This window comes from Gopherus evgoodei, chromosome 3, assembly GCF_007399415.2.
Source record: "Gopherus evgoodei ecotype Sinaloan lineage chromosome 3, rGopEvg1_v1.p, whole genome shotgun sequence".
NCBI classification, from domain to species: domain Eukaryota; kingdom Metazoa; phylum Chordata; order Testudines; family Testudinidae; genus Gopherus; species Gopherus evgoodei.
This window is the reverse complement of record NC_044324.1, coordinates 143103852-143117419: the sequence shown is the minus strand read 5'-3', so window position 1 is coordinate 143117419 and position 13568 is coordinate 143103852. Positions and strand designations below refer to the sequence as shown.

General features: G+C 37.3%; 1 protein-coding gene across 1 annotated transcript in view; it reads right to left on the bottom strand.

Moving 5' to 3' along the window:
• DISC1 (DISC1 scaffold protein) overlaps positions 1–13568 on the bottom strand; it is a 405341-nt gene that overhangs the window by 44425 nt on the left and 347348 nt on the right. Inside the window, 1 exon segment of the mRNA XM_030556889.1 lies at positions 1957–2212. Within this exon segment, the coding sequence (XP_030412749.1) occupies positions 1957–2212 (256 nt within the window).

The following is a 13568-nucleotide window of genomic DNA, read 5'->3' as shown; positions in this document are numbered from 1 at the left end:
CATAACAACTCAAAGTGACACCAGACTCTGCCATAACAACAGATTCAAAACCTGCAGACATATCTTCATAGCTATGATTATCAACACCCTCCACAACACACCTTTCAGGATCCATGGGTCCTACATATGCCTATCACACCATGTGGTTTATCTCATGCAGTGCACTAAATGCCCCAACAACAACTATGTGGGTGAAACCAGACAATCACCAAGCTCTTGAATAAACACACATGGAAAAATAAGACAAAAACACCACCATATTGCTGGTGGGTGAACACTTTTCATAAAATTATCACTCTAAATCTAACCTTTCAGTCATGGTCCTCAAAGGAAACCTAAACATCATCTTCAAAAGATGAGCCTAGGAACTTAAATTCATAACTCTGTAGAAACCAAAAAATCATGGACTTAATAAAGACACTGGATTTATGGCTCATTAGAACAATCTTTAATCTTTCTTTGCAATTCCAGAGCAATTTGGTTGATTTCAATGGAGTTAATCCAACATTTATGCTGCTGCAACTGAGATTGGAATTTGCCTCTACTAGCCTTGACTGTAGAAGAATCAGTCACAGTCAATCCCAAACCTCCCTAGATTCTCAGTTGTACTTTTGGAAGAAGTTAAGCTTTACCTAAGCAACAGAATTGCTGGCATTATCTTTGCAGATTCACCAAGAACAGCAGATAAAATTAAAAATCACAGCTGGCCATTTAGGATGAAAATGCCCTCTGTGCTACAAGTTGTCCAGCTATGTAAAACATTTTATTTTACAAAAGGTTGAAATTACCATTCACAGCCTGATTCAGAATAGAATTTTACTAAACCAGATGGGAATTTACAGTAAGGTAATGGCCTGACTTCTGCTAAATCTCAGTCAATAGAAATGCACAATTAAATATCAATTTTCTACGTGGTTCAAAGTTCAATGGCTGTTAACAGTAAGTGCTCTTAAGCACATTTAATTTTTGACAACAAAATTCTAAAGAAATAAAAACAATGCATGTCATAGGGTTTGGGTTTTTTTTTTTTTGTCACATTACATGGTGTTGTTGGATGGTATGACTCTTTAACAGCTTGCTTATCCTTGCAGTGCTGTTAAATGATTACTGGGTAGCTGTAAATATTTAAGACAGAAATTCCAAAGCAAACAACAAAACTTAAAAGAAATACGTCAAGTCCTTTAAGCCTCCTCATTTTTTTCCTTTTTAATATTTGATGCAAATTGGAAGTCTGCCAGCATCTGAACTGGAAAGACACAGGACTGGTCTACACTAAGGGGCGGGGTCGATGCAAGATACGCAACTTCAGCTACGTGAATAGCGTAGCTGAAGTAGAAGTATCTTATTTCGACTTACCTCCCGTCCTCACGGCATGGGATCGTCGGCTGCAGCTCCCCGTCGACTCTGCTACCGCCGCTCGCTCTGGTGGAGTTCCGGAGTCAACAGGAGCGCGTTCAGGGATCGATATATCACGTCTCAGCTAGATGAGACGCTATATATCGATCCCCGATAAACCGATCACTACCCACCGATCCGGTGGGTAGTGTAGACATACCCTTAGACCATTTCACTGACATTAGAGGACCCTGCTTCTCCTCTCCCTAATGCTAATGTGAATCAGGAATAAAAAGTCAATTAAGTCACACTAGCATGAAACTGATGTAAGTGGGAGAAGACACAGTTGATAATTTGTGTTAAATCCATAAAGAATCTTATGAGAATCTTTTCTCCCAAAAATCAATATGTACATTACATATTCTTTCTTTCTTAATTTCGAAAAGATAGATGGTGAAAGGAAAAAGGATTCAGAGAGTTTTCATAAAGCTATTTTATTTTTGTCCTTCTTTGAGGCCAAATCTAAAGTTAATTCTTAATCTGCTTTGCTGACCCTTAACCCTCCCTCTCGAAATGAAAAACAATGACATCATTCAACAATCTGCAGAAAACTCTAGATACCTCTTTGAGTTCACGGCATTTGGTTTGAGCAGTGGGGTATGGAACAGCACCCTGCTCTGTGCCTTTTGGAAAGTGGCTTTCTTTTCCTCTCTCTGTGTCCGAACAGTGATTATCAGCAGCATCCATCTCATTTGTTCGGCCCTCTTCTCCCTCTGAAACACAGCAACCAGCTTCTTTCAGCTGAAACCCTTGGATCAACAGCTGACAGGCCTCCAAGTCAGCTTCCCACACTCTTTCGAGCAGCTGGTTCCCACAGCTGAAATAAAAGCCAGAGGAAAATAAAAATTTGTTTCAGGGAGAACAGTTCCTAACATACAACTTTTTTTTAAACCTAATCAAAAGGGCAGGTCAATGCTTTCATAAAGAGGTCAGTACTTTTTAAAATGGTAATGAGTTATTTCAAGCTGAGAAGCAGTAGAGGGATTTATCTACTGCACAGTGGATGTCAAGAAAAATCTGTAAAAATGCTATTACCTTCTGTGGTGTGTACAGTAGGTGGATTAGATCCCATTCTAATTTTACTGAAGTCAATAGAAGTTTTGTCATTTACCTCAATGGGAGCAGGATCAGAGCCTTACTCATTCCCAGTGGCTTTATATCTGTACTGTAAAAAAGTACTCTCATAATTTTCCTCAAGTTGTTCCGAGAGAGAACGTTATCACTTCAACTAAAATATTATTTGCTGCATTAAATATGTTGGTCAAATTATACTTTTAAGAATATAATGTATGTAACTTTTCAGATTCCTGCTACAGTGAAACAGACAAAAATCTAAAGCATCAGTCAATCAAGTTTTATTAATTAAATTAGAGATGTTTTTACTATCCCTCAGCCTTCTCCTATCTTTTTTGTCTATTTTCCCCAACCTCACTTTGCGGTATTGTACTGTTTCCTTTTTTTCCAGCAGAAGGAGGAGTGGAAAGGAGGTTTCTGTTCAGAATTTCTAAATATTTTGCACATCTGTATCTTCTTTCAATCAAAGATCTTTAAGTGCTTTATGAATATTATCCTGAAAACCCTTCATGTACAGTTCTTCAGTTGATGTCAATGAGAATTCCATGCATGCAAGGTTTTGCAGCATCAGGTACTTAAACTTCTCAGTACCATCATGACACACAGGCATATATTATCTTCATTTTACAAATGCTGAATCCGAAACACAGAGAGGTTAAATTACTCGCTGAAGTACAGTGAAGTGAGTCAGTGGCAGAGAAGGGAATAGACCCCACAAGTCTCGACTCCCATTTCACTGCTCTAATGTCCTTCAGATCTATCAGTTATAAGTTAAAAAATTTAAACAAACCAAACTGTTATTCCAACTTTCTTGACAAAATCAGATATTCGATTACCACAGATATTTAAAAAGAACAGGAGTACTTGTGGCTAACAAATTTATTTGAGCATAAGTCTCTAAGGTGCCCCAAGTACTCCTGTTCTTTTTGCGGATACAGACTAACACGGCTGCTACTCTGAAACAGATATTTAAGATTTTTACTCTGAACACAGAATAGATTAAATTGCTGTTAGTAATAAAATGCTTATTTGAGTGACAAATTTTGACTTTGAACAACTGTATTTTTTTCTGCACAAATAAAACTTACCAACCCAAACCTGAAGCTGAAATATTTTCAGAGTACAAATATGAATAATTGGGAGTCAGAAATGGAGCCACTGGATTAGTGCTTACAGTTTGTATGAATGCATATTTATTTAAGGTGGAATGTGACATGAGGTCTTCAAATTGCTGCCTCAATCCCAATGGGTTCTGAGCAATGCTAATTAGAAAAGGGGGGAAGGGGGAGAGAGATCTTCAACACATGCCACATGAGAATTCTGTGTTCCCTCCAGTCAACACTCCACCTCCAAGTAAAGTAAAATAAAATAAAATAAACCCTACTATTTTCTGTACTAGATGGTGCTTGTCACTACAGAGTAATGGTTATATAGTTAAAAACTTTCCCTGTAGGTATACCTCTGAAAACTTTCTTGCCCCTTACAAAAAGTTTGTCAGCACCAATGTATAGTATTTTATGAGATGTTCATTTTAGACAACTCAAAACTTGACCTGGAACTTCCAACAGGTAGCCCACTTTGATTGTTCAACTTAATAGAAAACTCCATTGATACAATTAGGATAGAAATAATGATATATGCAATAATTACCGCCAGAAGAACAAATGGCGTTTGAACTACTATAAAGCAGCAGTGTCTTGGGCACATGTTACTCACCCACTACCCAAGTCATTTGGTCAACATGAGTTGATCATGATTAAGATTTACACAGATTTCAGCATTCCAAAAATACTGTACATGTCTTTAATAGATTTGGGTGTATTTCAAGGACATTATTATTTTGCCACTATATTAGTAAAACTCTGGTACTTCCTCATGTATCCCTAACTAGGTTATCAAATATGAATGTTAATAGACTCTATGTTGCTGAACTTTTCAACTGAAAGCAGTAAATGCACAGATGTTTTGAGTCTATTTAATTCTTGGGGCTATACTTCCATAATTTTTTAATTTAAAATTACTGAAAGTTTAGGGGCATTTTTTAAACAAGTATTTTGAAAATTGCAAACAGCAAACACAAAACCCCATGCCAAATAAATAAAAAAATGTTTATGTGGTCCAATTTTTTGAATATTTCAGCATTTTAGATAGATAATTGAATTATGGTGTTTGGCTAATTCATATTAAATCCACTTTGTAAATGCTTAAGTTTATGGATGTTTGTAGTCCTAGTGAAGTGGATGAGACTACTCTTCTTAAATTAAGCACAGTATAACTCTGTAGGATTGGACCTACACTGTGAACAGGTCAAGATTAGGTCACACTTTATATTGAAGTTACATTTATAAATACATTATTCAATATTAGTAATTGACTAATAGATGTTATATATGCATGTTAGAGACATAACAGTATGTATTAAGTACATCAATCAAAGGTATAACAAGAAACCTGTTGATTTGTTGGACTTTATAACAATCTATAAGAATTGATTAACCATTTATTAAAACATATACTAATCAGTTACTGATCCTTTATAAGCTATTTATAAGTGTATTTATATAAAAAAGCATGACCCAAGATTATATATATAAAGGGAGATTTGTCCACTGAGGCTTCTTTCCATCTTCTATTAAGTTTACAGGCTATTTCTCCCCTCAGTCTTCGTGCAAAATTCACAGTGATGTCAACAGGAGTTCTGCATGTGGCTCCTGAGCAGAATATTGCTCTAAAACTATTTAGAGTATTAGGTGTAAGTCCAGGAAAACAGGTTTCCTACTACAAGCACTGCAGACACACACAAGTCATCTTTGGCTCTTGCACACTTTAGCCTAAAGGAAAACATATGCCCATGTAAGTAAGAATAGACAAAATATTTTTATAAAAAGTAACAGGCACTAGACAAGGTGGAAAATTTTTTGTAAATCTCCATGCAGCTTATCTCAGGGATGTCTTCTGATGACTGAAACATGAAAAAAATAACTCATGATCCACAGTGGCCAAAACATTGTTTGTGTAGAAGACATTGTTCTTTTAACTGACAGAATGAACCTCTGTGAGGAGCCATATCATAGACTCATAGACTCTAGGACTGGAAGGGACCTCGAGAGGTCATCGAGTCCAGTCCCCTGCCCTCATGGCAGGACCAAATACTGTCTAGACCATCCCTGATAGACATTTATCTAACCTACTCTTAAATATCTCCAGCGATGGAGATTCCACAACTTCCCTAGGCAATCTATTCCAGTGTTTAACTACCCTGACAGTTAGGAACTTTTTCCTAATGTCCAACCTAAATCTCCCTTGCTGCAGTTTAAGCCCATTGCTTCTTGTTCTATCATTGGAGGCTAAGGTGAACAAGTTTTCTCCCTCCTCCTGATGACACCCTTTTAGATACCTGAAAACTGCTATCATGTCCCCTCTCAGTCTTCTCTTTTCCAAACTAAACAAACCCAATTCCTTCAGCCTTCCTTCATAGGTCATGTTCTCAAGACCTTTAATCATTCTTGTTGCTCTTCTCTGGACCCTCTCCAATTTCTCCACATCTTTCTTGAAATGCGGTGCCCAGAACTGGACACAATACTCCAGTTGAGGCCTAACCAGCGCAGAGTAAAGCGGAAGAATGACTTCTCGTGTCTTGTTTACAACACACCTGTTAATGCATCCCAGAATCATGTTTGCTTTTTTTGCAACAGTATCACACTGTTGACTCATATTAAGCTTGTGGTCCACTATGACCCCTAGATCTCTTTCTGCCATACTCCTTCCTAGACAGTCTCTTCCCATTCTGTATATGTGAAACTGATTGTTCCTTCCTAAGTGGAGCACTTTACATTTATCTTTATTGAACTTCATCCTGTTTACCTCAGACCATTTCTCCAACTTGTCCAGATCATTTTGAATTTTGACCCTGTCCTCCAAAGCAGTTGCAATCCTTCCCAGTTTGGTATCGTCCGCAAACTTAATAAGCGTACTTTCTATGCCAACATCTAAATCGTTGATGAAGATATTGAACAGAACCGGTCCCAAAACAGACCCCTGCGGAACCCCACTTGTTATACCTTTCCAGCAGGATTGGGAGCCATTAACAACTACTCTCTGAGTACGGTTATCCAGCCAGTTATGCACCCACCTTATAGTAGTCCCATCTAAATTGTACTTTCCTAGCTTATCTATAAGAATATCATGCGAGACTGTATCAAATGCCTTACTAAAGTCTAGGTATATCACATCCACTGCTTCTCCCTTATCCACAAGGCTCGTTATCCTATCAAAGAACGCTATCAGATTAGTTTGACACGATTTGTTCTTTACAAATCCATGCTGGCTATTCCCTATCACCTTACCACCTTCCAAGTTTTTGCAGATGATTTCTTTGATTACCTGCTCCATTATCTTCCCTGGCACAGAAGTTAAACTAACTCGTCTGTAGTTTCCTGGGTTGTTTTTATTTCCCTTTTTATAGATGGGCACTATATTTGCCCCCTTCCAGTCTTCTGGAATCTCCCCCGTCTCCCATGATTTCCCAAAGATAATAGCTAGAGGCTCAGATACCTCTTCCATTAACTCCTTGAGTATTCTAGGATGCATTTCATCAGGCCCTGGTGACTTGCAGGCATCTAACTTTTCTAAGTGATTTTTTACTTGCTCTTTCCTTATTTTCTCTTCTAAACCTACCCTCTTCCCGTAAGCATTCACTATACTAGACATTCCTTCAGACTTCTCAGTGAAGACCGAAACAAAGAAGTCATTAAGCATCTCTGCCATTTCCAAGTCTCCCGTTACTGTTACCCCCTCCTCATTGAGCAGTGGGCCTACCCTGTCCTTAGTCTTCCTCTTGCTTCTAATGTATTGATAAAAAGTCTTCTTGTTTCCCTTTATTCCCATAGCTAGTTTGAGTTCATTTTGTGCCTTTGCTTTTCTAATCTTGCCTCTGCCTTCCTGTGTTATTTTCCTATATTCATCCTTCGTGATCTGACCTAGTTTCCATTTTTTATATGACGCCTTTTTATTTTGTAGGTCACGCAAGATCTCAAGGGTAAGCCAAGGTGGTCTTTTGCCACATTTTCTATCTTTCCTAGATAGAAAGCTTATCATGAAAGCCAATAAAATGAGACTGAAAATGAAACCAAGCATAATAAAATTCATATTCAATAAATACACAAGCAAAAACTTTCCAGCAGTGGGAACATAAATTAAATAGAAACAAATAAATGTATATCTTGAACTGATTCCTAACAGTAAAAAGAGTTGCCAACTCTCCAGGATTGTCCTAAAGTCTCTAGGAATTAAAGATTAATCTTTAATTAAATATTATGTCATGTGATGAAACCTCCAGGGACATGTCCAACCAAAACTGGCAACCCTATTGGGATCAGGACTAAAGTTTTGATTCAGGAAAGCACCTACGCAAGTGCTTACTTTACACACATGAATAAGTCCCATTGACATCAAAGGGATGTAAACATGCGTACATCATCAAGTGTTTTCCTGAATCAGGGCTTAAGTGCAGGCATCAAGGAAAAAAAGCTTAGAATTAATGACATTCAGGAAGATGAAATATGTTTACTATTGATTCATCCTACACACAGTGTATGCCTTGGAAAAGACAGTGGGTCAACAATTTCCCAGTCTGCAACCCCTATTCAGGATGCCTTATTTACCCCCTGATCAAGAAAAACTTTAATTGACATTAAGAGTTTTCCCTAGGTAAAAAATGCCTAAGGAGTGATGAAATGGGTCTGACAGAAATAACCTGGGAAAGTCATTATAAAGGATACAGGATACCATTTAACATCAGAAGGAAATATGGTCTAGTAAAAAGGGCATAGGATTGGGAATCAGGAGCTTTGGATTCTATTTCTAGCTCTACCAGTCACCTACTGTGTGAGCTAAGGAAAGTCACTTCATCTCTCTGTGCCTCTGTCTTCCCGCCCACTGTTTCATTTATTTAGATTCTGCTCTTTGAGGTAGAGAGCTTTCTCTTACTGTATGTCCATACAGTGTCTAGCTGTCTCTAGAAAGGTAACCACCCTAAGGGAGGCCAGGAAGAAGGAGGGAAAGAAAATCAAGAAAAGTAATGCTTAAGCCACTCAAAAAACCCAGGAAGACCATATTTTTAGAAACCCAGACTTTTAATGTAGTTTACCATATTACCATTAATGTTATGTATTAATAGCCATGTTTATACTTGAACATTGCTTAATCCTTCAGAAATTTACCCTCACACCTGTTATCTCAAACATTTGTATCTAGATTTTCCAGCTTTATTTGCTTTTGATTCTTTAACATTCACTCTGCCATTTTAGCCTCCTGCCCCAGCCCTCCTTGTATTTTTTTTTATGCCTACTACTTTCCACTGCTCATCCAAACCCGCTCTGTAATGTTCCATCATGCGACTGGATCACATGAGGCTTAGTCAGTCAAGGTCCCCACAACCCTATTTTCCCTGTCAGCTCTGGGTTTAGGAATAATCTGGTAGAGAAGATACAGCTGCAGCTCATCAAACCACAGGACTCAGCTGGCACACACAAAAGGAGGAAGAGAAAAAGAATATAGTCTGTGAGGAATGGAAAACTTGGACTCAGTTCAAGCAGGGATATTGGTTTTCCCTTGCTCAGACCCTAGAAAGGGCTTTGATTTTGACTAGCTAGGGAAGAGAACTTTGGGTTGGTTGGATTTTGTTTGTTTTTGATTTTGGGGCTGGGAACTTCTCTCACTGCCAATGAGAAAAGCCTATTACACACACCAGAGTCTCAATTTCACATTTCAATGCCTACTAAAACAATGTTGTATATTTCATCTCACGGCCACCAAGAAAGTTGGAAATCTTGTATGTTCGTTACATACTTTACTCTATACTGATGTTCCCAGAGCACCAAAACCTTGTTTCTGCTGCTCCCTTGTTTCCAAGCTTGTTAACAATCCTTGTTTATTCATGAGCACTATTAATTGTCTTCTCCATCTAAACACTTTGCAATTTCAGTCTTTCCTCAACAAGGTTCAAGCAATCCTATTTCTTTTATTCCAAGATTGCTTTTTTTTTTTAAATTTCTCCTCCCCCATTGACACTTATTCCAAATCCTTCTAATCAATTATTTCTTTTTCCTCTATTCTCCCTCCTCTGCCTTCTTCTCCTTGTACCCTGGGACCACTTGGACATTTGGTACCTTAAAACCAGTTCCTCCTCCTGACCTACTTCATTCTCTTACTACATACTACAACATCGCTAATGTACCACTGTCAAAACCAACTTTTCCACTGGTACCTTCTTACTCCTCCATTCTCCCCATCTTCCTCTCCTATATTTCCTTTGTATTTGTAAAATCTTCTATGGACTTGCCTCTGCCTACTTCATGGACCTTACCTCTCTTTACCCACTCCCTGCACCTTCCCCTATTTAACAACTGACCCTCATCAGGCCTTTCACTATTGGTAAAGAATGTTCTTTCTTGCACCTCTGGCTGCTAGAAATAGCCTCCATAGCTCTTCATTTCATATCGTATCTCAGCTGAAAACAATTTTTCCAATTTACTCTCCTTTCTTTCTCCCCCTGCTATTATTCATTATTTAGTGCTGTACTTTTATTATTTGAAGTAACTCTGTAAAACTTCTTGCAATTAAATTTGTATGAAAGACGGTGTACAAGATAAATGTGTATTGTATAAATGACTTTGATTAGATCTAAATTACATGATTTACATATATCAACAAGTATTTCAGTTGTAAACAATGGTTATTGGAGTCTTATCTTCTTGCAAAGGACTCTGCATGTCCTTTACAATGCATATAAAGAGCTACATATATAAAATATTGTTCAATGAGATGCACCAAATAACAACGCTTTTTTAACCCATATAAAGAAATTCCTTTTAATATGCTAAGGTCTTGCCTACACAGGGTTAATAAGGAAAATTAATCCAAATTAATTAAAGTGTGAATTTAAAGTGGCTTCGTTAAACTGCATTAAACCTTTTGACAGGTTTCAGAGTAGCAGCCGTGTTAGTCCATATCCACAAAAAGAACAGGAGTACTTGTGGCACATTAGACACTAACAAATGTACTTGAGCATAAGCTTTTGGGGACTAAAGCCCACTTCATCAGATGCATAGAATGTAACACACAGAAAGAAGATATTTATACACAAAGAACATGAAAAGGTGGGAGTAGCCATACCAACTGTAAAAGGCCAATCAACTGAGATGAGCTATCATCAGCAGGAGAGAGAAAAAACCCCATTGAACTGATAATCGAGATGACCCATAGAAGGTGTGAGGATATTTTAACATGGGGAAATAGATTCAATTATTGTAATAACCCAACCATTCCTAGTCTCTGTTCAAACCTAAGTTAATTGTATCTAATTTGCATATTAATTGAAGTTCAGCAGTCTCTTTTTGGAGTCTGTTTTTGAAGTTTTTTTGTTGCAAAATTGCCACCTTCAAGTCTGTCACTGAGTGGTTAGAGAAGCTGAAGTGTTCGCTCACTGGTTTTTGAATGTTATGATTCCTGATGTCAGATTTGTGTCCATTTATTCTTTTGCATAGAGACTGTCTAGTCTGGCCAATGTATGATGGCAGAGGGGCACTGCTGGCACATGATGGTATATATCACGTTGGTAGATGTGCAGGTGAATGAGTCCCTGATGGTGTGGCTGATGTGATTAGGTCCTATGATGGTGTCACTTGAATAGATATGTGGACAGAGTTGGCATTGAGCTTTGTTGCAAGGATAGATTCCTGGGTTGGTGTTTTTGTTGTGTGGTTGCTGGTGATTATTTGCTTCAGGTCGGGAGGCTGTCTATAAGCGAGGACTGGTCTGTCTCCCAAGATCTGTGAGAGTGAGGGATCATTTTTCAGGATAGGTAGTACATCTTTGATGATGCGCTGGAGAGGTTTTAGTGGGGGCTGAAGGTGACAGCTAGTGGCATTCTGTTATTTTCTTTATTGGGCCTGTCCTGTAGTAGGTGACTTCTGGGTACTCTTCTGGCTCTGTCGATCTGTTTTTTCACTTCAGCAGGTGGATATTGTAGTTTTAAGAATTAAACCTTCTGTTGACATTTTCAAAGTGAATTGAGCTAAATCAAATTAAAACCACTTTAATTCTGACTATGAGGATCTACACTGGGATTTAATACAGTTGAGTCTGATTTAATACAGTTTAACTAATCCAATTTAAAAATCCATTTGTATTAACTTTCCTAAGAGTTTCCATGTAGACAAGCCCTCAGAGTGATTCTGAATATAAAGAATTTACATAGGTTTATTATTGTAAATATATTTCACAACTGCTATAAAATCAAGGACAAATTTTTCAAACATATCTAAATTACCAAAACAGAATAGAAGACTAAAGAATGTGGAATGGTAAACTAAATGCACGTACCCATTTTGTGTGTATAGCAGCATGTTTGTATTAGCAGCTGAGATGCACACTTTTGAAAATTGTTCAGCGAAGGCCACAGCCTTATCGTTCAAAGCCCAGAGTCAATGCAGAAATATTTTAGTGGGGAAAATGCATTGCTGGACCGTAATGCAGGAATAACATGGGTAAGTAGCTCCTATTTTCTTTCAACATTCTATCTCTCATTCTCATCTTCTTTTTGCTTCTCTGAATTTTGACTTCTAGAACATTTTCATGATTGGAAATATGTGCATGTTGATAGACTTAAGTGATTAGATTTAAATTGTGCTCCTCCATGTAAATAGCATCCCCATGCCCATCCCCACCAATTTATATGGCAAACATTTTCAAAACTGGGTCATACAATTAAATCCATATTTTAAAAACTTGTGCATGTGTCTATATTTCACGAGACAACTGAATATTGTAAAAATTCTCAATCCTGGAAAATGCATAGTGGAAAATATCAATAAACATTCTGTGGTGGTGGATGAGGTTCATTTTCTCAGACCTTTACAGTGAATAATAGCATTAGTTATTTTACTTGTATATAGCATTTGTTTAGAATTTTTTTTGGTCAAAATATTTACAACTTTGTGTAGCAGTCTGCTAACAATATTAATACTAAAAGCTGCAGTCCCTCACTGTGCTGTCAGTATACCGAGTGCATACTGAAACACGAATGGCTGGCAATACTTTCTACCAAATGTTTAAAAGATTAAACCTATCAGCAACAGCCATTATCCACAATTTCTCATAGGCTAGGATAAACATCACCTATTGCATCCACAGTCTATAGTATTTAAGAGATGAAATCTAAATTGAAATCTAAAAAGAGCCTGATAATATTATTTCCTTTTTTCTCCTACCCATAAAAGGATAAGCAAACTAACATCAACATCTTGAGGGCATAACTGATTTCTTGGATTTTATGTGGCCAGATTATGTAACTACTCTTTCTGTTCAAGAAAATAAAGGGGAAGTCAATTTTTTTTGTTGCTGAAAACCAATAATGGATATTTTATTATGGTTATTAAAAAACAAGACAGTACAATACTAAGCAATAACAATTAGAAAATACACTTGTACAGGAGTCAGAAGGGAAATTAATTTCTGTTTTCTTTTCATCTGCCAGCTATTCATTTTATCTGGCACAAAACTTTAATCATGGCCTGTCATTTTTCTATCAATATTCAGTGTCACTGTGTTATAGTTAAATTATCTCTGCTGGAAACACAAAATGATAGACTGCTGCAGTTTACTGTTTCCACTTTGATTCTTAATGCAAGGTGGATGTTGTGATGGAACTGACATTGCAGATGCAGGAAATTAACTAATTTACAAAGAAATAAGTAGCGAGCACGTACTACTCAATTTAGTGCCTCTACTTACTGTACAATGTTTTTACCGTATTATCTAATCTATAATGTACAGAATTTACTGCCTCTTAAGAACTAATTTTTCTCTTTGTGAAGAAATGGAGAAATATAGTTTCTACATTAAAACTTCTACTGTAAATAGCCCTTCATAAGGGTTAAAACTTAGCTTTGGTAGTTGAGCATACTATGCAGTTTCTCAACCCTATTTTACCATTCATCTAATCTGATGAAGTACCTTCAAGTTTGGTACTAGCACAAATAAGTTCATTTCCATGTCACTTGCCTTTGGATCCTGTGATAATGGTTAAGCCCCATAAT